The sequence below is a fragment of the Choloepus didactylus genome, chromosome 4 (genome assembly GCF_015220235.1).
Source record: "Choloepus didactylus isolate mChoDid1 chromosome 4, mChoDid1.pri, whole genome shotgun sequence".
Classification (NCBI taxonomy): Eukaryota; Metazoa; Chordata; class Mammalia; order Pilosa; family Megalonychidae; genus Choloepus; species Choloepus didactylus.
In genome coordinates this window covers 3741404-3768675 of record NC_051310.1, presented here as the reverse complement: position 1 = coordinate 3768675, position 27272 = coordinate 3741404, and the positions used below count along the sequence as shown (strand labels likewise).

Below are 27272 nucleotides of genomic sequence, written 5' to 3'. Positions count from 1 at the left end.
CAGTTAGTCTGTAATTACCAAGTTCTTAAAATCCATAAATATTTATTAATTACTTTTTTCCTAGGTCGCAATAAAAATAATTGACAAAACTCAGTTGAATCCCACAAGTCTGCAAAAGGTAAGATTGGTCCAGTATACACAGTATTTTAAAAATGATTTTCAGTGCTAATTGCCATCTAATTTATCTTTTAAATACCTTAGCTGTTATTTTTACTTATATTTAGAGTTGTAAAGCTTCATATTCCTCAAAGGAATGCAACTTAAATAATATGGTAGTGTATAAAAAGTGGTTGGGTTTTTTCCCTTCAGTTGAAGATAATGACTTTTAAGTGTTCTCTATAGCTGAAGGCTGAACTTTTAAATTTAATATTCTAAGTTTTGACTGGAATAGTTTTCTTAATATAGAAGAAAAAATATATTTATGTAATTGGGGTTATGCAAATTTATACAACTTTCTGATAGATAACACCGAGATCTTTAAAGTCAGCACTTTGGCTTCATTAAACAAGAGTTTAAATGTGACTGTGTCCAGTTAAGGAGTGATGATTAATTAATATAAAAGGAAAATATAAATGTAAAACTGAATGAGTTAAACACATTTGCAATTTGTTCCGAGTAACATACATCAGCTGTGGTCGACCCTGGTGTGTGTTAGGCTCACTGGGCAGATTTGAAAATCCCTGATGCCTGGACCACAGTAGATTTAACTGCTTGAGGTAGGGCCTAGGCTGGGTGCTTCAGCAGTGCAGCAGCAAATGATTAACAATCTTTATAATAAGATCCTTCTAGTACTTCATAGTTTGACACAGCCTTTTTACCCCCTTCATTTAGTTTCTAAATTTGGCCTATAGTAGTTGGAGAGGGTACAGACACTTTAAATTAGGAGCAGGAGGTCCTGAATTTAAGTCCTGGCTGTGCCACTTAGCCGAATGTCTAACTTGACCTTGAGCAAGTCACTTAACTTTTGGACCTTGGGTTTCTCATCTGTAAAACGGAGCCAATTTCATCCACCGAGGATGGATGTGCGTATTAAGGAATAATGCATATAAAACAACTTTGTAAACTGCAAAGCACTGCACAGTTCTAAGATATTATAAGTATAATGCCCTGTATACATTCCTAAATACGGTTGGTTATTTTCTGTTTATTCATGATAATGTTGGGGCCCTGTCCCATCATGGGTTGTGAGGGTAGGGAGGGAGATTGACCTTATTTTGCACTAAAAATGGTATTTAAACAAGTGGATCGTTGTGAGCCTCAGCGTATAGTTTCACTAGGGCCCCAAGGGTTCTCAAGATGGCTATAGAATGGGTCCAAAAATTCTAGTCCTTTGTTTTGAAAAATAAGTTGTACCCATTTCCTTATACTTTTATTTCTTCGTATGTCTAAGTAAGGACTTGGTACAAATAAGTAAGTTAGGGGCTATTAAAATTTTGTGTTCATAAACTAAAGTTAACTTATAAACAAGTTTGTTGAGGACTCTAATTCAGTATTCTATGATTTTACAAATCTTCCATTATTCATGTGTATCTGCACATAATTGGAATTCGAGCCGTTTTCCAGAAGAATTTTATCATAATGTTGTCTTGAGTTAGTTGTCATTTTTCTCTCCCATTCCCTTCCTTATTATTTTTGTCATAATTTAAAAATTGCTGCTATTCTTTTTTATTATTATGAAAAATTTGTCACATTATTGTTTTAGTTTATGGTGGGTTATCTGATTAATATAGTAGTGTGATTGTGCATATCTGTATCCATTAAGTTGATTTTAAGATTTGTTTGTTGTATAGTTCAAGTCTTACCAATCCACAAAGGACTAATACTAAAACCAGATCTGTCCAAATTAAATAACTTGGTAAGTAAAATAATATTTTCAGCTTATAGGGCACTGTTTAAAATTGTACATACGAGTTCATATTCTTTTCTTAAAGTAGATGAGAAACATTCTGTGTACATCTTTCTCAAATCCTTTTTCACTGAGTCCCTTTTCCAAGGACAGGGCAGAGCTGCGTGGAGTTTTGCTGCACCCCTTTGGAATGGTAGTTCTCAAAACCTTTTTCTTCCTCATTGTTAGTCACAGTTGTATTACACTTTGCATCAGGAACAGCTCTCATTGATAGAGTGATTTAAATCCTGGAGCCGCAAGTTCTGTCTGCAGGGGCAGTGAAACAGTGATTCACTGGGGGGAAAAATGCAGCAATAAGCAGTTGTTAAAAAGATGGATAGAATAAATAAAAACTACCAAAAAAAAAAAGAAAAAGAAAAAAGGAATCATATAACCCATTCTGAAACCCCAAGAAGTCCTGAAATACTGATACACCCTTTTCCTATCATAGGAAGCACTGTAGGCTGTTGGCTTAATATTATCCTAGGATTACATTCTAAATTATTAATAACTGGCTACATCTTAGTTGTAGTGCACAATTAAAATCACTAAGTGATTAAAATCGTTAAGTGAACAAATCGTTTAACCTCCCTATGTCTTTTATAGTTTTCTCTACCTGTAAAATGGGAATAACAACACCTCATAGGGTTGTAGTGAGAATTAAGTAAGTTGAATCATTTGAAGGCATTTAGAATAGCCTAGAATAGTGCCTGACACACAGCAGGCACTCAAGAGTGTTTACCATGATCATGTGCCCTACTCAATAGTTGTTTTTTTGTTGGCTCGTGTATTAGGGGTGGGAGGTGCTTTTTTGTTTAACCTTTCCCCCCATAGGAAATAAATAAAGCTTAAGAATTGAATGGTAGACTCTGGGCAGGTCTCTTCCATAGGACTTAATTGCTGTAGACTATTTCTGATAATAACCGCTTATATTTGAGCATTTAGTATATGCTGGGCATAGTTGTGACGTGTTTTTACCTGTATTTATTTAATCTTTACGACTTCATGAGATAGGTTCTGTTAATCAGGGAGATTAAGTAACCGTCCCAAGGTCCCCTGACTAATAAGTGATGGGTACGTGAATAGTCATCCTATGATAGGTGTAGTTAGCATTGAGTCGATCATTAATGAACTCGAAATGAAAACACAGTTGTCCCAGTTCTGATGACAGAATTTGTGCTAACATGCTAGGATCACTGTTTTATATTAGTTACATAGGAATTCACTGTCATTCGATATTAGAATGTGTGTCTTCCTTGCTTTTGCAGACTTACAGGTGTTAACAGACTTTCCCACATTAGCTAGTCTAACAAGTAGCTTATCATCTTCATGTTTCAGTGAGGAAACAGATTCTGAGAAGTTGATGTAGCTAAGCTCTCCACCTAGTAAATGACGGAGCAAGGATGTGAATCTTGGTCTGAGTCCAAAATATGGGCTCTTTTCCACTCCATTAGCAAAATTTCCCTAATTTAGGATTTATAAAACTTGAATGGGAGCTAATCTGAGGTTTTCCTTGATAGTGGCTATAAGGAAGTTGAATAGTTTCAAGTTTGGGGGAATGTTTCAAGTCCTTAAGAGAAGCCAGTGCTGTGCCCAGCCTGCCGCTGTGTGCGCTGACCGCACAAGCCTTGTTTTTTGTCATCCTGTGAACCAGGCTCTCTGATGTGCTTTAATGAGTCAGATAAGCAAATCAGTATGGTAGCAGTCAAGTTTTACCTAGGCCTCCGAGGATGGAAATAGCTTTCCCCATGTGAAAAAGAGTAGAAAGACCCTTGCAGGACCCATCGCAGTGCTTGCAGTGTGGTACTCAGTGAATGGTTGTGGTAGGATTGCACACCCAGCCTGAAGGAGCAGCACCAGCAGGCTGTGGGGGCAGTTCAGGGCCCTGGCTGCAGGAAGCTGAGCTGGGGGTGCATTGGGCTGCCTTGGAGGGATCTTGAATACCAGGGCCATCTGTGCAGAGTAAACTTTTCAGTGTTGCCCTAACTTTCCCCTGGGTTCTTTTGACTAAGATTTTGTTATCTTTGAAATATTCAGTCTTATTAGTGGCAGAAACTTAATTATTACCGTGTATCAATTTAAGTAGTAATATTTTTTTAAGCTGTAACTGCTTAATTAAAAACAGAAATTTGTAATATGCAATGAAATAATTGAGGGTTTTTTATTTTGTTTTGTTTTGTTTTTAATGTGTTTAAGGTAGCTGGTTAGCCAGCCTTAAACACATCTGGGAGTGGAGGCACACTCCTTCCCACAGCATCTTGTCCCCTTGTTGGACAGCTTTAGTTATTAGATTGTTTTTTCTTACTATGCATTGACATCTGTCTTCTAGAAACTTACACCACTGTTCGCTTTTCTACCATATGGAACTACAAAGGCTAAATCTACCCCGCTGAATGTAGCCAGCCCTTGGAGCTTGCTACTTTAGGTCTTTTTGATCTTCCCTTCTCTCAGTAAATACTCTTTGGTTGCCAGCAGGAATTGCCCTCAGGAAAGGCCTAGTTCATTTCATAGTTAAATTGTTTTTTTTTTCTCATCTGAATTTGTTTGATTCCAGTTAAACGTCATTTAATTGGTTTTCTGCCATAAATCTGGTCTTTTGAGGTATTTTTAAATAATGATTTTTTTGTATTTGTTACCCCTTCTAGTTTGGTTCTGTCTAAATTGGGTCAGAATATCTTCATCCAGCTAAAATTAAAATATTCACCAAGACAGGGACAAGGCCTAGCAATAGAGAAATCAATCCTTCCTCGTTGATACAGCTGGCCCAGTAGTAAGCATTTCTTGAGTAAGATTCAACCACCATTCTTTTTGTTTGTTTGTTTTTAATCTTTTTTAAATTCAGTTTTATTGAGATATATTCACATACTATACAGTTATCCACAATGTGCACAATTAATTTTTCACAGTACAATCATGTAGTTGTGCATTCATCACAATTAATTTTTGAACATTTTCCTTACTCCAAAAAAAAAAGAAAAATACAGGTAAAAAAGAACACCCAAAAAATCCCATCCCCCCATTATTTATTTTTTGTCCTCATTTTTCTACTCATCTCTCCAAACATTGGATAAAGAGAGTATGGGCCATAAGGTTTTCACAGTTACAGTCACACCATGTAAGCTATATGGTTGTCAACCACCATTCTTGAATCCAAACTTTTTGTAAGAGAAGAATGGAAAGCTCTGTGTTTGTAAAATTAATCATATTTACTGAATAAATAAAAAAGAATGAACATTCAAGTATTTGCAAAATACACAGTAGGTTCCCAGATTATTGAAGTACTGACTATACATTTATTTTATCAGGGTCTTCTGTGGGGAAATTCTACTTATAGCCACCTCAGTCTGTTTTCTTTTTTAAAGTCAGTGTTTGTTTTGGAACCACTGTTAATGCTTAAAGCAGTAGTGGCCTTTTTAGGCATCCCGGGGAATTTTGGTTCTGGGATGAATCAAGGAACTGTATAATTTGAAGGCAGAGAAAACCAGTTCATGCTTTCATGTGGATTACAATGTAATTACTTTTACTGCTATCACCACCCAGTTATTTAGGGCCCTGTTGCTTCAGCTTTTCTAACCAATAGTTTTCACCTCTGGCTGTGTATCACAATCATCTGTGAGTTATTTTTTTAAAAAATGCACATGCTTCCTTCAAAATAGTTTCTTCCTAGAGATTCTGGTTTATTGGATCTCTGGTGAGACACATAGTGATTCTGAGTGCATAGCCCCAGTGAGAATGGCTCCTGGACCACTTTCGGTTCCCCTTCAAGTCCTTAATTTCTTTCCTTTTCCAAAAGGTAACCTATTTTTAAATAAGGTCCCCTTCCCCAATTGCTGTAAGTCTTACAGACTGTGTCCACGGCCACTGCTGACTGTTCCTTCCTTTCTGTGTCTCACTCTCTGAAACTCTTCCTGGAAATGCTTCCATACCCAGTTCATGGTCTCTTTTCTTTCCCCTTCCAGTGAAGCAGTCATTTGAGGAATGTTTTTCATCTAGCAACTCTTTCATCTTTTTCTCTCTTTTCTTTTCTTATTACCCTCCCCTTTCTTCTTCCTGTCTTATATTGACTTTTAGCAGGCTAACAAGTCAGACCATTAACAAAAATAGTTAACAGTCCAGTGCCTGCATTTTAAAGATCCAGTAAAGTAATAACAAACGGGATAGCAAATGAAATCTCAGATAGTCCCTTCTTGATTATATGTATTTAGAGTATTGAGAATAAAAATGTGTGTATATTTCTTTATTTTTGGATTTCAAAAGAGGTAGAAAGAGAAGAAAATATAGGTTCAGTGTCACTGCTTATTTATAGGAAACTTTTTGATGTATCGTCAGACTTAATTGCATTTTGGCAGGAAATAATCTAGAGAACATTGTGAATTGAGAATATTGGAGTTATTTTTAATACTAGCGATTCATTATGCTATTTTAAAAGGTCACCAAAGAGCCAAATATTTTAAATGAGCTCAACTTCAAGCACAGCCTGGACCCACTTGCAGAAAACCGAGAATCCAGCACACAGTCATCCTTTGGGAGAGAATCATGATAATGACAGTGGCAGCCAGCATCACAGTGAGCGCTGGTTGTGGGCCAGGGGCTGCCCCAGGCATTGTACTCATCAGGTCTTACTTCACTGTCACAGCACCTCTGTGAGGTGCTGGGAATGTTGTCTCACTGAGGTGTCAGAGGGGCAAGGGACATCGAGTCACTTGCCTAGAATCATTCAGTTAGTGAGCGATAGAGCCGGCTAGAGCCAGGTGGTGTGGCTTCAGAGACCAAATTCTGAATAACTATGCATACTTCTTCACCTACATCGTTGCCAGTAATTTTCACAACAGCCCTGTAAAATAGCTATTTTTATCCATATCTTACAGATGAGTAGAAAGCTCTCTGAGACTTTGTAGCTTGTTCAGTCATCCAGTGGCTGTGGGATTGAATCTGTATTAGAACCTAAATCCATGAAGTCAGATAGCTTTCTTCACACGTGTCCTCTTGGAAGGAATCAGTCACAGCATTTTCCATATGGGAAAGATAGCAGAGTAGCATATCAAAATTCACTTGCATGTGCTGGATACCCTGTAAAAAGCTGTTGAATTTATTTTGTAAGTACCAAACATATTGTAACACTAAATTTATTTATCCTGATATTGCCCTAATCTCAGGTATCTTGACCACCAAAAAATTAGGTTTTTGGGGGTGGGAAAATATCTTAGTTATTTTTGAAATATTGGATCATAAAAATCCATATTGCTGCTATTATTTTAAAATTTTAAAAACTGCTTACTTTTATTAATCAGTTAAATCTAATCAGTTTTTAAAAATTCTGCTTTAGCTTTTATTAATTAGATACTGTGTTGGTTTGGCTATATTATGTCCCCCAGAAAACGCCATATTCTTTGATGCAATCTTGTGGGGGCAGATGTATTAGTATTGATTAGATTGGAATTCTTTGGGTGTTTCCATGGAGATGTCACTCAGTCAACTGTGAGTGAAACATTTGATTAGATAATTTCCATTGAGATGTTACCCCACCCATTCAAGGTGGGTGTTAATTGGATCGCTGGAGTTGAATAAAGGAGTTCACAGACAGAAGGAGCTCGTAGCGACTGAGAGGACATTTTGGAGGAGGTGCAGCTTACAGAGACATTTTGGAGAAGGCAACCCAGGAGCAAGCAGATGCCTAGAGAGGAACGTTGTGGGAGAAAGTCATTTTGAAACCAGAACTCCGGAGCAGACACCAGCCACATGCCTTCCCAGCTAACAGAGACTTTCCGGACGCCAATGGCCATCCTCCAGTGATGGTACACAGTTGTTGATGCCTTACCTTGGACCCTTCGTGGCCTTCAGACTGTAACTTTGTAACCAAATAAACCCCCTTTATGAAAGTCAATTCGTCTCTGGTATTTTGCATAACAGCAGCATTAGCAAGCCAGAACAGATACTGACTACATGCAAAAGAATATTGTGTTTATAGTATAACTTTGTATATTAATGGGCACCCAGGTATCATTCAGTTCAAGAAATAGATCATCAACAATACCTTTAAATCAATCACTCACTGTTTCCTCTTCATTCCCCACACACCAGATAACCACTAACAAGGATTTTGTGTTATTTTCTTTCTACATATGGATCCCTCATCAATATGGTATAAAGTTTTAAAATATGTAAATGGAATCATGCTGTATGTATTTTGCTATTTGCTTTCTTTTCCCCACATTGGGTTCCATGTTGATATTTTTAGCTGTAAATAATTTACTCTACTATGTAACATGATTTTATCATACTCCATTGTATGAATATGCCACAGTTTATTTTTCCTTTCTCCAGTTCAGGGACATTTGGATTGCTTATAGCTATTTGTATTACTATTGTTGCTGTAAGTGTCCTGGTGCACATGTGCAAGAGTTTAAGTATACATACCCAGTGATGTAGTGATTGGTTCACAGGATATGCATATCCTTGAATTAGAGGTGGCCAGATTGTTGCCAAAGCAGGTGTACCAATTTATATTCCCACATCATGTTACAGGTTCATCAAAACTTGATTTTGTCTGATTTTTAAAGTCTTGCCAATCTGGTGGATATGAACATGATATCTCATTGTAGTTTTAATTTTACATTTCCCTGAATACTGACGAGGTGGCATATCTTTTCATAGTTTATTGACTTCTTCTTCTTCTGTGAAGTGCCTGTTCCAGTCTTGTGTTTGGTTTATAGAAGATTTTTTTTCTTAGTCATTTTAAGAGGTCATTATGTAGTCTGGATACTAATATGTATTGCAGATATCTTCTTCCTGTTGATGGCGTATCTTTTCACTCTCTTAATGTTGTCTTTTTATGAATAGCAGAGGTTCTTCATTTTAAATTTATCAGTCTTTTCTTAAACGTTATGTACTTCTGTGCCTTCTTTAAGAAATTCTTCCATATCTGGGGTCATAAAGATATTCTTCTCTGTTGTCTTAAAAAAGTTTTCTAATTTTTATGATCTTTAATCTACCTTGCAGTTGTGCCTGTTGTGTGGTAGGGTTTTGGGTTTTTCCCTGTGTGCAGTCACCTGTTGGCTGGTCTCTCTTTTCCAGTGTGGAGTCACCATAGCTACCTCACACTCACACTCACATTTGTTCTTCAAAAGTGTCTTGGTTCTTCTGGCTCACTCTACAGTTACTACCTTAAAGGTATTTATTTTTATTTTACTTTGTGGCGGAACACCAACCAGTAACGCAAAATACATTAACATGTAAAATCTGAGCTGTAGGAGTAATACATGAGACATTGAAACTTAACCTTTCTTGGACCGCATATGACACGTAAAGTAGGGGAAAAAAGATACAAATCTTAATCTGCAGGCCCTCCACTAGCCCATGTTGCATCTTTTTGTTGTTGTTTAAGTTTTTAGTTCATAATCATAAACTTAATTTTTCAACCCAGCTAGACTTGGAAGGGGAATATAATGTAGAACCCAAAGAACTGTAGCAACAATACCAAGACAATAGGATACTGATAGCAGACCGGGGTGGTGGGGCGCTCTCCTGAGCTACGGAAGGAATGGTCTGGTGGTTAAGACAAAACACAGATCAAATTTATTAGACTTGCCCACAGTCGGCAATGTTGATCTACTTTCTAGTCTTGCTGTTCCTGGGCCCAAAGTGCTCCATGGCCTGCACAATGTTCATGCCCTCTTTCACCTTGCCGAAGACCATGTGCTTGCCATCCAGCCATTCAGTCTTAGCAGTACAGATGAAAAACTGAGAACCATTTGTGTTCAGTCCAGCATTGGCCATGGATAAGATGCCAGGACCTTCTCATCATCAAACTTCTCCCTGTAGATGAACTTGCCACCAATGCCATTATGGTGTGTGAAGTTACCACCCTGGCACATAAACCCAGGAATAATTCTGTGAAAGCAGGAACCCTTATAAACAAATCATTTCTCCCCAATGCTCAGAGCAGGAAAATTTTCTGCTGTCTTTGGAACTTTGTCTGCAAACAGCTTGAAGGAGACACGGCCCAAAGGCTCACCATTGATGGTGATGTTGAAGAACATGGTGGGGGGGACTGTGGCAGCAGGCATCATCGTCTGCAAAGCCCCATGTTGCATCCTAGGGAAATTTTTTTAAGCTCTCTTTCTCAGGGCATGTTATAGTTATGTGCCAAAAAATTATTATAGTAATTATTAAAATCTCCAATGACTACAAGGTAAATGGTTTTGTCAGAGTAGAATAGTACATAACGTGAAATTACACACTTATAAAGCGATGGCCCTCTTAAGATGATTAGTAAACCTGACTGACAGAACTTCCTAGAGTACATTTTCTGAATATAGAGCAGTAAAACCAGAAACCAATAAAAATGGAAACAAAAAAAAAGTACAGACACGTGGAACTTAAAATATATGGAATTCCTGGGTCAAAGGGAAATTGAATACCAAAACTGCAATCTGTCTAAAAATTAACACTAATAAACTATGTATCAGGATCAGTAGAATACTTCTTTTTGGTGCTCAGGGAAATTTGTGGACTTAAACACATCATTAAACTCATAAGTAAGAAAAAGAAGCAAAATCTTAGGAATTAATATTATGAGAAATTAATAAAGTTAAAGGCAGATTAGTCATTTGTAATTTACAAGGTTTTCCTGCTTGGTTTTATATACACTGCCGTGGCTTTTCATTACCTAGAAGAATTTAGTGTCATCTCTAAACTTGAATCTATTTCTGTACATTCCCTTGTAGCAACTGTATAACTTAGGGAAACTTGCAGTGGTCAATGTGTGTGATTAAATGTACAAAGATAAGAATGTTTTTGCATGAGGGAGCAGCAAGAAGGAAGGAAGTTATGAGGTGTGCAACGAAGTGAATGGACCGTGAGGACAGTAGGTTGAGTGAAATAAATCAGAAATGAAAAGACAAACATTACGATGCCTCACTAATATAGACTATTAACAATGTGTAAACTCTGAGAATTGAATCTGGGAGCATGGGCTATAAGCAGAAGGCTTATATAAAAGTTCCTGGATTGTGAGCTCTTACAGCAGTCACGTTTATTCATGAGTTGTAACAGTTATTTCTAAATTTTGAGATTCTGAGCTGTTTGTGTGTGATGTGGTCAGTCCCTGGGACTTTGGGTGTCTGTGTGGCACCTGGGACTCAGAGCTAGAGTTTGGCAGTTGTGAGTGTTGGCATTGCCCCATGAATCAACTGCTAAAGAGACTGAAAAGGAGATCAGACTTGGATTGGAGTTATAAATGAAATGGTTGCGGTTGGGGTAGATCCGACTGAAGGGTACAGGATGATTCTAACTGTGTTTTAAAACTTTGACTTCTGTGTGAAACCAAAGGAAGAGATGGTTATGTGGTGCAAAATCTATGTTTTCTGTAGCACACTATATAATTTGACTTGTTTGGTCAGTTTACTCAAATGCCAAAATTACATGTAACCTTGAGTAAGGAGTGAGACCTTGTTGTTTGTGCAGGATAGCACGAAGCCCTGATACAACCCAGAGTAATTTGGGCAGAGAATAAAAGGTATTTGCAAAGCGCCCTTCAGGGACTGTGGGAAAATGTGGAAATGTTAAACTTCCCCAGCTGGGGAATTCCTGATATTCTCTCAAGCATTGGGGACCACCAGCTTAGTAAGCCAAAACCTTGATCTTGGGGTTTGCTCTTACAAAGCTTGATTCTGCAAAGGAGAGGCTAATCCTATTCGTAATTGTGCCTGGGAGTCACCGCCAGAGAGCCTGTTTTGTTGCTCAGATGTGGCCTGCCTCTCTTAAGCCGACTTGGCAGGTGAACTCACTGCCCTCCCCCCTATGTGGGACATGACTCCCAGGAATATAAATCTCCCCGGCAGTGTGGAATGTGACTCCTGAGAATGAGCCTGGACCCCACATCATGTGATTGAGAAAATCTTTTGGACCAAAAGGGGGAGGAGAATTGAAGTAAAGTTTCAATGACTGAGAGATTTCAAATGGAGTTGAGAGGTCATTCTGGAGGTAACTCTTATGCATTATATAGATATCCCTTTTAGTTTTTAGTTTATTAGAATAGTTAGATGGAAATGTCTGAAACTGTTGAGTTGCAATCCAGTATCCTTGATTCTTGGAGGCAGTCGTATAACTATATAGCTTATATGGTGTGACCGTGTGATTGTGAAGACCGTGTGATTGTGAAAACCTTATGGCTCATACTCCCTTTACCCAGTGTGTGGACAGATGAGTAGAAAAAATGGGGATAAAAAGTATATGAATAATATGGAGGAGGGGGATCTGGGGCATTTTGAGTGTTCTTTTTGCTTTTATTTTTATTTTTTGAAGTAATGAAAATGCTGAAAAAATTGACCGGTGATGAATGCACAACTATATGATGATACTGTGAACAATTGTTTTACACTTGGATGATTGTATGGTATATGAATATATATCAATTAAAAAAAAGTAAATGAGGAGGGGAAGAGGGGTGTGGGATGCTTTGAGTGTTCTCTTTTATTTTTTTTTTATCATCATTTTATTGAGATATATTCACATACCACGCAGTCATACAAAACAAATCGTACTTTCGATTGTTTACAGTACCATTACGTAGTTGTACATTCATCACCTAAATCAATCCCTGACACCTTCATTAGCACACACACAAAAATAACAAGAATAATAATTAGAGTGAAAAAGAGCAACCGAAGCAAAAAAGAACACTGGGCACCTTTGTCTGTTTGTTTCCTTCCCCTATTTTTCTACTCATCCATCCATAAACTAGACAAAGTGGAGTGTGGTCCTTATGGCTTTCCCAATCCCATTGTCACCCCTCATAAGCTACATTTTTATACAACTGTCTTCGAGATTCATGGGTTCTGGGTTGTAGTTTGATAGTTTCAGGTATCCACCACCAGCTACCCCAATTCTTTAGAACCTAAAAAGGGTTGTCTAAAGTGTGCGTAAGAGTGCCCACCAGAGTGACCTCTCGGCTCGTTTTGGAATCTCTCTGCCACTGAAGCTTATTTCATTTCCTTTCACATCCCCCTTTTGGTCAAGAAGATGTTCTCCGTCCCACGATGCCGGGTCTACATTCCTCCCCAGGAGTCATATTCCACGTTGCCAGGGAGATTCACTCCCCTGGGTGTCTGATCCCACGTAGGGGGGAGGGCAGTGATTTCACCTTTCAAGTTGGCTTAGCCAGAGAGAGAGAGGGCCACATCTGAGCAACAAAGAGGCATTCAGGAGGAGACTCTTAGGCACAAATATAGGGAGGCCTAGCCTCTCCTTTGCAGCAACCGTCTTCCCAAGGGTAAAACTTATGGTAGAGGGCTCAACCCATCAAACCACCAGTCCCCTATGTCTGTGGTCATGTTAGCAACCATGGAGGTTGGGTAGGCAAATACCCCTGCATTCTCCACAGGCTCCTCAAGGGGGCACTACATCTTTTTTTTTTTTTAACTTTCCCTTCTTTTTTAAATCAACTGTATGAAAAAAAAAGTTAAAAAGAAAACAAACATACAATAAAAGAACATTTCAAAGAGACCATAACAAGGGAGTAAGAAAAAGACAACTAACGTAAGATAACTGCTTAACTTCCAACATGTTCCTACTTTACCCCAAGAAAGTTACATAATATAGCAACATTTCTGTGAACTTGTTCCTACTATATCCATCAGAAATTAACAGGCCATAGTCATTCCTGGGCATCCGCAGAACGTTAAATAGCTTATCTGTTCTTCTTGGATTATTGTTCCCCCTTCCTTAATTGCTCTCTACTGCTAGTTCCCCTACATTCTACATTATAAACCGTTTGTTTTACATTTTTCAAAGTTCACATTAGTGGTAGCATATGATATTTCTCTTTTTGTGCCTGGCTTATTTCGCTCAGCATTATGTCTTCAAGGTTCATCCATGTTGTCATATGTTTCACGAGATCGTTCCTTCTTCCTGCCGCGTAGTATTCCATCGTGTGTATAGACCACATTTTATTTATCCACTCATCTGTTGAAGGACATTTGGGTTGTTTCCATCTCTTGGCAATTGTGAATAATGTTGCTATGAACATTGGCGTGCAGATATCTGTTCGTGTCACTGCTTTCCGATCTTCCGGGTATATACCGAGAAGTGCAATCGCTGGATCGAATGGTAGCTCTATATCTAGTTTTCTAAGGGACTGCCAGACTGACTTCCAGAGTGGCTGAACCATTATACAGTCCCACCAACAATGAATAAGAGTTCCAATTTCTCCACATCCCCTCCAGCATTTGTAGTTTCCTGTTTGTTTAATGGCAGCCATTCTAACTGATGTTAGATGGTATCTCATTGTGGTCTTAATTTGCATCTAATAGCTAGTGAAGCTGAACATTTTTTCATGTGTTTCTTGGCCATTTGTATTTCCTCTTCAGAGAACTGTCTTTTCATATCTTTTGCCCATTTTATAATTGGGCTGTCTGTACTATTGTCATTGAGTTGTAGGATTTCTTTGTATATGCAAGATATCAGTCTTTTGTCAGATACATGGTTTCCAAAAATTTTTTCCCATTGAGTTGGCTGCCTCTTTACTTTTTTGAGAAATTCCTTTGAGGTGCAGAAACTTCTAAGCTTGAGGAGTTCCCATTTCTCTATTTTCTCTTTTGTTGCTTGTGCTTTGGGTGTAAAGTCTAGGAAGTGGCCGCCTAATACAAGGTCTTGAAGATGTTTTCCTACATTATCTTCTAGGAGTTTTATGGTACTTTCTTTTATATTGAGATCTCTGGTCCATTTTGAGTTAATTTTTGTGTAGGGGGTGAGGTAGGGGTCCTCTTTCATTCTTTTGGATATGGATATCCAACTCTCCCATCCCCATTTGTTGAAAAGACCATTATGGCTCAGTTCAGTGACTTTGGGGGCCTTATCAAAGATCAGTTGGCCATAGATCTGAGGGTCTATCTCTGAATTCTCAATTCGATTCCATTGATCTATATGTCTGTCTTTGTGCCAGTACCATGCTGTTTTGGCAACTGTGGCTTTATAATAAGCTTCAAAGTCAGGGAGTGTAAGTCCTCCCACTTCGTTTTTCTTTTTTAGAGTGTCTTTAGCAATTCGAGGCATCTTCCCTTTCCAAATAAATTTGATAACTAGCTTTTCCAAGTCTGCAAAGTAGGTTGTTGGAATTTTGATTGGGATTGCATTGAATCTGTAGATGAGTTTGGGTAGAATTGACATCTTAATGACATTTAGCCTTCCTATCCATGAACATGGAATATTTTTCCATCTTTTAAGGTCCCCTTCTATTTCTTTTAGTAGAGTTATGTAGTTTTCTTTGTATAGGTCTTTTACATCTTTGGTTAAGTTTATTCCTAGGTACTTGATTTTTTTAGTTGCTATTGAAAATGGTATCTTTTTCTTGAGTGTCTCTTCAGTTTGTTCATTTCTAGCATATAGAAACATTACTGACTTATGTGCATTAATCTTGTATCCCGCTACTTTGCTAAATTTGTTTATTAGCTCTAGTAGCTGTATCGTCGATTTCTCAGGGTTTTCTAGATATAAGATCATATCATCTGCAAACTATGACAGTTTTACTTTTTCTTTTCCAATTTGGATGCCTTTTATTTCTTTGTCTTGCCGGATTGCCCTGGCTAGCACTTCCAGCACAATGTTGAATAACAGTGGTGACAGCGGGCATCCTTGTCTTGTTCCTGATCTTAGAGGGAAGGCTTTCAGTCTCTCACCATTGAGTACTATGCTGGCTGTGGGTTTTTCATATATGCTCTTTATCATGTTGAGGAAGTTTCCTTCAATTCCTACCTTTTGAAGTGTTTTTATCAAAAACGGATGTTGGATTTTGTCAAATGCTTTTTCAGCATCTATTGAGATGATCAGTTGATTTTTCCCTTTCGAGTTTTTAATGTGTTGTAATACATTGATTGTTTTTCTTATGTTGAACCATCCTTGCATGCCTGGAATGAACCCCACTTGGTCATGGTGTATGATTTTTTTAATGTGTCTTTGGATTCGATTTGCAAGTATTTTGTTGAGGATTTTTGCATCTATATTCATTAGGGAGATTGGCCGGTAGTTTTCCTTTTTTGTAGCATCTTTGCCTGGTTTTGGTATTAGATTGATGTTAGCTTCATAAAATGAGTTAGGTAGTGTTCCGTTTTCTTCAATGTTTTGAAAGAGTTTGAGTAAGTTTGGTGTCAGTTCTTTCTGGAAAGTTTGGTAGAATTCCCCTGTGAAGCCATCTGGCCCTGGGCATTTATTTGTGGGAAGATTTTTGATGACTGATTGGATCTCTTTGCTTGTGATGGGTTGGTTGAGGTCTTCTATTTCTTCTCTGGTCAGTCTAGGTTGTTCATATGTTTCCAGGAAATTGTCCATTTCTTCTACATTATTCAGTTTGTTGCCATACAGTTGTTCATAATATCCTCTTATAATTTTTTTAATTTCTTCAGGATCTGCAGTTATGTCACCTTTTTCATTCATTATTTTGTTTATATGGGTCTTCTCTCTTTTTGATTTTGTCAGTCTAGCTAGGGGCTTGTCAATCTTGTTGATCTTCTCAAAGAACCAACTTTTGGTGATATTTATCCTCTCTATTGTTTTTTTGTTCTCTGTGTCATTTATTTCTGCTTTAATCCTTGTTATTTCTTTTCTTCTACTTGGTTTGGGATTGGTTTGCTGTTCATTTTCTAGCTTCTTCAGTTGATCCATTAGTTCTTTGATTTTGGCTCTTTCTTCCTTTTTAATATATACGTTTAGTGCTATAAATTTCCCCCTTAGCACTGCTTTTGCTGCATCCCATAGGTTTTGGTATGTTGTGTTCTCATTTTCATTTGTCTCTATATATTTAGCAATTTCTCTTGCTATTTCTTCTTTAACCCACTGATTGTTTAGGAGTGTGCTGTTTAACCTCCAGGTATTTGTGAATTTTCTAAGTCTCTGATGGTTATTGACTTCTAATTGTATTCCATTGTGGTCAGAGAATGTGCTTTGAATAATTTCAATCTTTTTAAATTTATTGAGGCTTGTTTTATGTCCCAGCATATGATCTATTCTGGAGAAAGTTCCGTGAGCACTAGAAAAGTATGTGTATCCTGGTGATTTGGGATGTAATGTCCTGTATATGTGTGTTAAATCTAATTCATTTATCAGATTGTTTAGGTTTTCAGTTTCCTTATTGGTCTTCTGTCTGGTTGATCTATCTATAGGAGAGAGTGATGTGTTGAAGTCTCCCACAATTATTGTGGAAACATCAATTGCTTCCTTTAGTTTTGCCAGTGTTTCTCTCATGTATTTTGTGGCACCTTGATTGGGTGTATAGACATTTACGATTGTTATTTCTTCTTGCTGAATTGCCCCTTTTATTAGTATGTAGTGGCCTTCTTTGTCTCTCAAAACATCCCTGCATTTGAAGTCTATTTTATCTGAGATTAATATTGCTACACCTGCTTTCTTTTGGCTGTAGCTTGCATGAAATATTTTTTTCCATCCTTTCACTTTCAGTTTCTTTGTGTCCCTGTGTCTAAGATGAGTCTCTTGTATGCAACATATTGATGGTTCATTTTTTTTTGATCCATTCTGCGAATCTATATCTTTTAATTGGGGAGTTTAATCCATTTACATTCAACGTTATAACCGTGAAGGCATTTCTTGACTCGGCCATCTTATCCTTTGGTTTATGTTTGCCATATTTTTCCCTCTGTCTATTAATATCCTTTATTGTACCCATACCGAATCTCTTTAGTACTGAACCTTTCTCCAAGTCTCTCTGTCCTGTCTTTGTTTCTCTGTCTGTAGGGCTCCCTTTAGTATCTCCAGCAGGGCAGGTCTCTTGTTAGCAAATTCTCTCAGCATTTGTTTGTCTGTGAAAAATTTAAGCTCTCCCTCAAATTTGAAGGAGAGCTTTGCTGGATAAAGTATTCTTGGCTGGAAATTTTTCTCACTCAGAATTTTAAATATATCGTGCCACTGCCTTCTCGCCTTCATGGTGGCTGCTGAGTAGTCACTACTTAGTCTTATGCTGTTTCCTTTGTATGTGGTGAATTGCTTGTCTCTTGCTGCTTTCAGAACTTGCTCCTTGTCGGAAATAAAGCTGTTCCTGTAAGGGAATAAACGCTCACTCGGTTTTGTAGGAGAAAAGAATTTATTTACAATCTTGCAAGATAGGGCGTCCAGCCAAACACATGGAAGACTGGCGCGCCAGAGGAAGAGAATGGCGATCTTTAAATCTCCTACTCCTAATTCGCAAGTCCCTCCCCTGTTTCCCCATTGACTGGGTACTACAGAGGTTACAGCCTATCCTAGAACACTAACTAATTCATCTTTTGAGATTTTAATTTGTGCAGCCAATCCTAGAGAGCCAACTAGCTCATTATTGAGATTTTGAACTGATCAGCCTATCCCCCTCAAATTTTTATTTTTTTTGCTGTGAGTTCCCGCCTCTGATATTACCTCATATCTCTTTACATTCCAGTAACTATGGGTACTTTTCCATATAAAGAGCAGGCAGATTCTCTCTTCTCTTTGTCTGGGGCTTGTTTAAACTGGTTTTGCCTCCATTTCCCTTATTCCATGCTGTCTCTATGTGAAAACTAAACTTATCCCTTTCTTACACTCCTTCTCTTCTGTGTTTGACAGTGTGATCAGTATATGTCTCGGAGTGGGTTTATTTGGATTTATTCTATTTGGAGTTCGCTGAGCATTTATGATTTGTGTATTTATGTTGTTTAGAAGATTTGGGAAGTTTTCCCCAACAATTTCTTTGAATACTCTTCATAGACCTTTACCTTTTTCTTCCCCTTCTGGGACACCAATGAGTCTTATATTTGGACGTTTCATATTATCTATCATATCCCTGAGGTCCATTTCGATTTTTTCAATTTTTTTCCCCATTCTTTCTTTTATGCTTTCATTTTCCATTCTGTCATCTTCCAGGTCACTGATTCGTTGTTCAACTTCCTCTAGTCTTGTACTATGAGTGTCCAGAATCTTTTTAATTTGGTCAGCAGTTTCTTTAATTTCCATAAGATCATCCATTTTTTTATTTAGTCTTCCAATATCTTCTTTATGCTCTTCTAGAGTCTTCTTGATTTCCTTTGTCTCCCGTACTGTGGTCTCATTGTTCATCTTTAGTTCTTTGAGTAGCTGCTCTAGGTGCTGTGTCTCTTCCGGTCTTTTGATTTGGGTGCTTGGGCTTGGGTTATCCATATCGTCTGGTTTTTTCATATGCTTTATAATTTTCTGTTGTTTTTGGCCTCTTTGCATTTGCTGAACTTGATAGGGTTCTTTTTGGGTTTGTAGACCTATTGAAGTCCTTATCTCTAAATTATCAGATCTACAGCTTCATGGAGTACACTTTCTCTAACTAACCAGCAGGTGGCGTCCACGAGCCACCTGTTCTCCACAAGCCAGTTCTCCCCTGCTTAGCCTTTTTGGTGAGTGGGGGAGTGAGTCTTGTGGGGCCCAATTGGTGTACCAAGCTTGCGTGTGTAGTTGGTTTTGCCTGCCCTGTATGTGGGGCGTGTTTCTGGGCAGTCGGGGAGGGGGGGTGGCCCTAACAATCAAATCTCCCTGGTGATCCTAGAGTTTTAAAGCTGCTGCAATAGTCTAATCCTTCAGTTCAGTCCTGCCACAGTTTGTCTCTGCCACTGACCCACTAGTCCTTGGTATTGGCGTATGGCTCCTGAGACTTGCAAGTGGGCCCCTCTTCCAGGCCGTGCACCCCGGGTCCTCTGTTGAGGGATGACTGTGCTATGTCACAGGTGAGTGCCGTCCCCCCAGGGCAGTTCTGGGCTGCTGGGCTGTGTAGGGAGGCTCCCAGTCTGCTGAAATGATGGCTGAATGGGGCTTTGTTAATTCACACTGCTCCACCTTCCCAACTCTGGGACAATCAGCTGAGGTTGCAGGGAAGGCTAATGTCCACGCCCAGTTTTGTGGTGTGTGCCTGTTATTTGAAGCACTTCCGTCACACTGGGTTGTCTGGGGCAGCTCTGGGCTATGGGGCTGGCGATGGGCAGGAGTGTTTCCTGTCCACCAGGATGGTGGCTGTGAGTGGACACCCCCCTTTTCTTGGGAAGTTGTGGTGTTTAGTGAATTTTCTCAGCCACTGGATTATTGCCTTTTGTCTCAGAGCTCTCTTAGTTCTGCTCTTGACTTGACGTGCCCAAATTGCAATTCTTTGAAGCTTTCTGTATTGGGCTTCTTAGAGTAATTGTTTTAGAAAAAGAAAAAAGGATTAAAAAAAAAAAGGGCCCTCCTCAGCGATCTAATGGGTTATTGAAATGCTAAGAGACAAAGCAGCCAGGGCCATTAAGGAAAGGTCCACAGGGCAGAGAGATCAGCTTTTCTTCGGGATTTGCATATGCGCCTCAAGGCCTGAGCTCCGCCCTTCCCCTCTCTATGTTCACCAGAACTCCAAAAATCCTCTGCTTTTATTTTGGAGTTTTTCGTGTTGTTTTTTTTTTCTATGCCTGTCTCCTCTCTGCTGGGCTGGCTGCTCTCAGATTCTCTGGTGTCTGGTCTCAGTCTATCTATGGTTGGAGTTTGGATCAGTAGAATGAGTTTCCGGTACGGGCTGCCACTGCAGTTCTCCCTTCTCCTTCCCGGAGCTGACAGCCCCTCCTCCCACGGGACTGAGCCTGGCAGGGAGGGGCGCGGGTCCCCTGGCCACAAAAACTTACAGATTTCGCTGATCTCAGCAGTTCGACATTTTCATGAGTGTTGTATGAAGTATGCCCAAAGACAGATTGCTCTGTGGTGTCCAGTCCACGCAGTTCCTGGCTTTCTATCTACTTTCCTGAAGGAGTAACTAAAACATACAGCTCACCAGTCTGCCATCTTGCCCCACCTCCCTCTTTTATTTTTATTCTTATTTTCATTTTTATTTTTTGGAGTGATGAAAATGTTCAAAAATTGATTGTAGTGTTGAATGCACAGCTATGTGATGAAACTGTAAACAGTTGTACACTTTGTATTATTGTATGGTATGTGAGTATATTTCAATCAAATTACATTTAAGAAAATGTATGTACCCCAGAAAACCATGTTCTTCAAGCTTAATCCTTTGGGTGAGGACCCATTGTAAGTAAGATCTTTTGATGAGATTGCTTCAGTTAGGGAGTTACCCTCCTCATTCAGGGTGAGTCTTAATCCTCTTACTGAAGTTCTTTATAAACAGTATGAATACAGAGAGAGAGAAAGCCACCAAAGCAAGAAGTGGAAATCAACGACCTGGAAGAGAAGGGGGAGCCCGCAGATGCCGCCATGTGTCTGCCATGTGACAGAGGAACCACGTTTCGCCGGCAGCTGGTCTTTGGGGAGAAAGCATTCCTGATGATGCCTTGATTTGGACATTTTCCTAGACTCTAACCATAAGTGAATAAATTCCCATTGTTCAAGCCAAAAAAAGTTAAAGGCAGAAATTAATGAATTCCAAAAACAGTAGAAATAATAAATCTGAAACCTTTTTGTGGGGGGGGGGGGAGGCAATAAAATAGGTAAACCACTACCTACTTTAATGAGGGGAAAAAAGAGAAAAAACGAAGGCAGACAAATAATGAAGTGGGGGGAAATACCAGATAAGAAAGGAATTAAAATTATTATACGGAAACCTTTTGTACAACTCTGCCAGTAAATTAGAATACCTTCAGAAACGGGTAATATTCTAGGAAAATATAAGGTATTAAAATTAACTTTGGAATATCTAAATGCACAATAATCACAGAAGAAATTGAGAAAGTAGTTAAAAAGGGAACTACTTACCTCAAATTGCCAGACCCAGAATTTAATTATTGAATTCTTTCTAACCTTCTATGAATAGATAATTCTACTTCTGTCCAGCTGTTCCAAACTTAAAGAAGGGAATCTTCCGAATTCTTTTCATAAATGCAGAAATAGTGCTATCAAAACAGGAAAGAAAACTATAGGTCAATCTCACTAATAATAGCTATTCAAAAATTGGGAACTAAAAATATTAGCAAATAAAACTTCCATTTAAATACTGGTATATTTATCTTTCTTCCCCCCAAGATGGAAAAGGAATTAAAAAAGGAATATCTCAGAGAATAGGATTCTCTAGCAGAGAATTCAGCCCGTCTTTGCCGGATGGAAACCAGTGAGGGCTGAAACCAGGTCCCTCAGGGGAGGAGTTAGGGATGAGGGTGGGTGGGCAGGCAGCAACAAGAACCGTGCTGAGTCAGCCGCGGGATGCAGAAAGCTTAGGGATGAGAGCCACCTGCTCCTTTGGCGGGGGCGGTACAAAAAGAACTGAAAACAAGATTGGTCAAAAATCTGTGGAAGGACCAATTAGATTCCCAAATCACCAGTACCAAAATTTCAACAAGGTGAAAATGTAAAAGATAAATAAAAATTGGAGGATCTAGCTAGGAGATACAGTTTGAGATTAAAAGAGTGACGGAAACTATTAGACGAACAGAAGGTAATTTCCAGAGCTGTGAAGACTAGGTGAGTGCTACTGTACAAAGTAACAAAAGATGCTGATGTGCCCAGAAACTTTGTGTGTAGTACATTAAAATTTAAATACATCAGGAAAGGAAAAATAGGTAAAAAATAAAGGATTATAGCATGATGGCATCATACTTTTCAACAACACTGTAAGCTAGAAGAAAATGGTCCAAGGCCTTTAAAATTTTGAGAGAAAATTATTTCTAACCTAGGTTTCTTTATTCTGTCAAACTACCAATTAAATGTGAAGAGATAGAATAAAAACATTTTGGGGCATGCATGGTCTTAAAATTAATCATTCATCTGCCCTTCCAAAGGAGCTACTGTTGGTATGTTTCATCCTATCAAGGGAGAAGACCGAAAAAGAGAAATGCCTAGGGCCCAGAACAAGGAGCTCCAACCCAGCAGGCCTGGAGAGCTTCCAGCCTGAATTGGAGCAGGAGAATGAAGGCCTCCAGAACACGAATATCTACAAGAAGAAAAAAAAATTGCTTGTGTATTTGAAAGTATTTGAGAGGAGAGAGATTTATACTTGTGTGGCAAAGGTTAAGGGTGAATTAGTAAAATGATAGATAGCATAGAAAACTAAGCGAACAAAGTAACTGAGGAAGCTATTAAGTGCAAAGAAACCAAAAATGTATTTTTTTAAAAAGTGGAAATGCAATCCTAGTGTAGCTGTAAATATTTATATAATGCAAACACTGAATAATTTAGCCAAACATGATAACCCATGAGGAGTGGGGAGTAGGGAGTGAGGTGGGGAGCAGGATGTAAGAGAGTTCAATTTTTACTGCCCATATTAAGACATCAATAGATCATATCAGGGAAAATAAACTAAAATATATATATATCAATGAGTAGCAGCATAAGCGTGCTATTTAGAAATAAGATAGAAAATACCAAAAGAAATAATTATAAAAGAGCTTAAAGTGTTTGCCATTGTGAATAGGGATTGAGAGTGGGAAGGGGTTATTTTACATTACATTACTTGACTTTACTTTTAATTACTTGGAACATTGTAGTAATTACATGGAACTTTGAATAGGTCAGATCTGGTAGGTTTATACAGGTTAGTGTGAAGTCCCAATACATCCCAAAGTAATTTGGGCAGAGAATAAAAACATATTTGCAGGGCTCCCCCAAGGAACTGGGGGGAAAATGCAGAAATGTTGGATTTCCCCACCTGGTTTAGTACTGATATAGTAGGATAAGCCCTCAATCTTGGGGCTTCGCCTTATGAAGCTCATTACTGCAGAGGAGAGCTAAATTTACTTATACTTGTGCCTAAGAATCTCTCCCAGAGAACATCTTTGTTGCTCAGATGTGACCTCTCTCTCTAAGCCCATGTAGCAGGTGCACTCACTGCCTTCCTCCTATGTGGGACATGACTCCCAGAGGTATAAGTCTTCCTGGCAACATGGGACATGACTCCCAGGGATTAGCCTGGAGCAGGCATCATGGGATTGAGAAAATCTTGACCAAAAGGAGGAAACAAAATGAAACAAAGTAAAATTTCAGTGGCTAAGAGATTTCAAATGGAGTTGAGAGGTCACTGGAGGTTATTCTTATGCATTATGTAGATATCCCTTTTTAGTTTTTAATGTATTAGAATAGCTAGAAGGAAATACCCAAAACTGTCAAACTGCAGTCTAGTAGACTGGATTCTTGAAAATGGTTGCATAACTATGTAGCTTACATAGTGTGACTGTGTGACTGTGAAAACCTGTGAGTCAGACTCCTTTTATCTGGGTAAGGTGTAGAAAAATGTGGACAAAAACTAAATGAAAAATAGGGTGGGAGGGATGTTTTAAGTGTTCTCTTTTATTTTTATTTTTTTTTGGAGTAAGGAAAATGTTCAAAAATAGATTCTGGTGATGAATGCACAACTATATGATGGTACTGTGAGTAACTGATTGTAACTGGGTGATTGCAGGGTATGTGAATATATCTCAATAAAAATGTATTTTAAAAAGATATGTAGATGTACAACCTTTATAAACAAAAATTAAAAACAAGATTGATAGAACCTTATGAAGAGCATAATAGAGGAGAAGCATGAGTGTTTGGAAGGGTTGAGGAAAGGTAAATCCGAAGTAGGAAGCCACAGACAGTGTCCAAAATGAAAAATTAAGAAAGCAGTATATTTTGGCAAAGTAGAAATATATAGGCAAATGTTAGGTGAAATAGCTAGAGAAGTTGAAAGAGTTGCTTCTGGAAAATTCGGCAAAGAGGAAGGAAGTAGAGGTAGATTTGAATAAGTGACCAACATTGTCTGCTATGGTACAGGTCTTATTTCTTTAATATATAAAAAGTCTTGAAAATTGGTAAGAAGTGGGGTTGCATAACATAATAGAAAAATAATCTCAGGTATACTTAGGCAATGAATAGAAGGACAAGTGGTCAGTATTCAAATAAAATGTTCAACATCCTGAAAGACCATTTTTTACCAATCAGATCTGCAGTGATGAAAAAATTGGTAATACATAGTGTTGGCAAGAGTGTGGAGAAACAGGAAATCTTATATTGTTCACAGTAATGTTAACTAATATATTTTTAGAAAACAAAATGGCACTAACACAATTTTAGATGCATATATGCCCTTGACACACTCACCCCATCCAAAGGCTAGGGATCTACCCTGCCCATACGTTTGCATAAGTGTGCAAAGATGTATGTACAAGGATGTTAACTGTGATGTTTATAATAGAGAACTCTAGCAATAACTACATGACAGCAGCAAAGTTCTGGTTAATGAAGTTGTAGTGCATTCCCACGTATCATATTCACCTACGTAGTGGACTACTCTTCTTGAGTAGGAGAGGTCACTGCTTTTGGCTAGTGTTAAACCAATGTTCTGTAATATGCAATTAGTTATCTTATTTTCCTGTCATTTGTTATCTTTCCTATTCCACTTTTTATTTTGATGTCAGAGTGGTCCTGAGAGAGTAGTTAGAATCTCTTGTCTACCTTCTTAAATTTTGCCTTATTGTACTGGCTCTCGTATTTGCTCAACTTTAAATAAGACTTGTTTGCCTTTCACCCACTGACAGCTTCCACATGTGTGATGAGAACAGTGAGCTCTTGTTAGGAGGTGATCAAAATACACCAAATTTCAGCAGCCCTCCCCCCCCCAGGATTTCCCCTTTTAGCCAAAAAAAACAATTTCTTTGTTCATCCTCAGCCTTTTTCTTAAAATTCAGATTAATTGAGGGAGGAGAGAAAGGTAATAATACAGTTGTGATTCAAAGTTCAAAAGGTAGAAAAAATAATAGAAGGGAAAACCTTCATCCAGCCCTTATCTCCAGCTACCCAGTTCCCTGCCCTGTGGTGACCTAGGTCTTCAGTTTCTGTGCATCCTTCCAGAGGTGTGCTGTGTATAGAGAAGCAAATACATATTTCCCCCCCTTTTTACTCAGTCTTATCTTTCTTGAAAATTCTTCACTATGAACTATGCGGGCTTGTGTTGGTCTCTGTCTGGGTTTTATCTGAGAGGTCTACTGATTTTTCCTTCTGTTCTGCTGAGGTGGTGCAGTCGGTGTGGTAAGTGAGAAAAAGAAACCTTCACTGACCTTCCAAAGCAGTGTTGAGGAAAAGAAGGTATGGTTCCAACCCATCTTCCTTCATGGAGCATTCCGGAGCTGTGACTCCTCACCGTTGTTCGAGGACCCGAGCAGCTGTTTGTAAATAGAAATTTGTGAAAGAAGGGAGCCGACTCTGTCTCTGTGTTCATGCAAAAGAAAGTTCTTTCTCATTCTACTCATTCCTACAGGTTTTTATAGCATATGAGGTAGTCTCCTACGTGACTGTTTTCAGGTATTTCAGGGAGGGTGCATTTTTTCTAAAGCCATAAGGTGTGATTGCATGTCTTTGATCTCAAGGGACATTCTCTTAGGGGCTAGATGGGAGACAGCAGGAGCAGGAGACGGGAGCACGGAAGGAGCCTGGCTTGGTCCTTATCTAAATTGGTGCCTGCCTCCAGGCACACAAAGCTCTGACCTTCTCCCAGCCTGGTGCCCGCTGTCAGGCACACAGTGCTTAGGAGGCGGCCCCCCTGTATAACCTGTCAAGCCAGGGAACCTTCCATGTCTCCACATTTCCCCTCTTTTTTATTATGATTACAATTTGGTATAATGACATAAAGCTCATTTATAGGGATATTATGGGGGTTCTGGAAACGGGCACCATGTCGTCTTAGGCTGGTTCATCTGCACCGGAGTTAGCTTTGGGAGGGATCTTCTTTGTACAGTTGTTATAGCGCCGCATCATTGGTCCTCTGGGAAACAGGATGGTGGGCTCCAGGGTTCCATTGGGAACCTTTGTTTTGTGACGGATAACCTTTTAAAAATAACTGAAATTATAATTAGCAGTTTTACATTGTTGTTTGATGTTATGCACATTAGTAACCAAAAGAAGGTTAGAAGTTTTTAATTTTTATAACATTGTCTAAACATTTTTTTTTGCAATTTGTAACATATTTCATGAATTTAATTATTTTTAGTAGTTTGTTTATTTTCCAAGGTGAAAGAACAATTCTTTGTAACTGTTGGGGATAAAAAGATATTCTTCAGGATTTGACCTTGAGAAAGTAAAATGTTAAAAGTTATTAGGTTTGAAACAGTATATATATATTTTTTATTTAGTTGAAGTTAAGGAGAAGACTTAGCTTTTTTAAAAAGTGAGAAGACAATATTTTTAAACAACCAAGGACATGATAAAGTTAACATATGTTGAGTGCAAGAAGTTATTTTGATAAAAGAGACTTTTTGCATCCTATACTGATTACTTAGAAAAACACTTCTGTAACCTTTTATCAAGAAATAGGACCCTAATAATTTAAGGAAACTTTTTTCTTAATAAAAACAGGAGACCTTAATGTGAGGAGCTTGCAATATGGTGAGGAATGTTTATATTTTGTGAATTATTAGGCACATACCCACAACATTGAATATTAATTACTGTTTTGGGTGGTGGTTAAAAT

General features: G+C 38.5%; 1 protein-coding gene and 1 pseudogene across 6 annotated transcripts in view; one reads left to right on the top strand and one right to left on the bottom strand.

Moving 5' to 3' along the window:
- The window catches only part of MARK3 (microtubule affinity regulating kinase 3), a 136598-nt gene that overhangs the window by 48924 nt on the left and 60402 nt on the right, over positions 1–27272 (top strand). For all 6 annotated transcript variants that reach the window (XM_037831770.1, XM_037831773.1, XM_037831768.1 and 3 more), the window contains one exon: positions 65–118. In XM_037831770.1, the coding sequence (XP_037687698.1) occupies positions 65–118 (54 nt within the window). The remainder of the gene's footprint in view (positions 1–64; positions 119–27272) is intronic.
- On the bottom strand, positions 9464–9954 carry LOC119533105 (annotated as a pseudogene).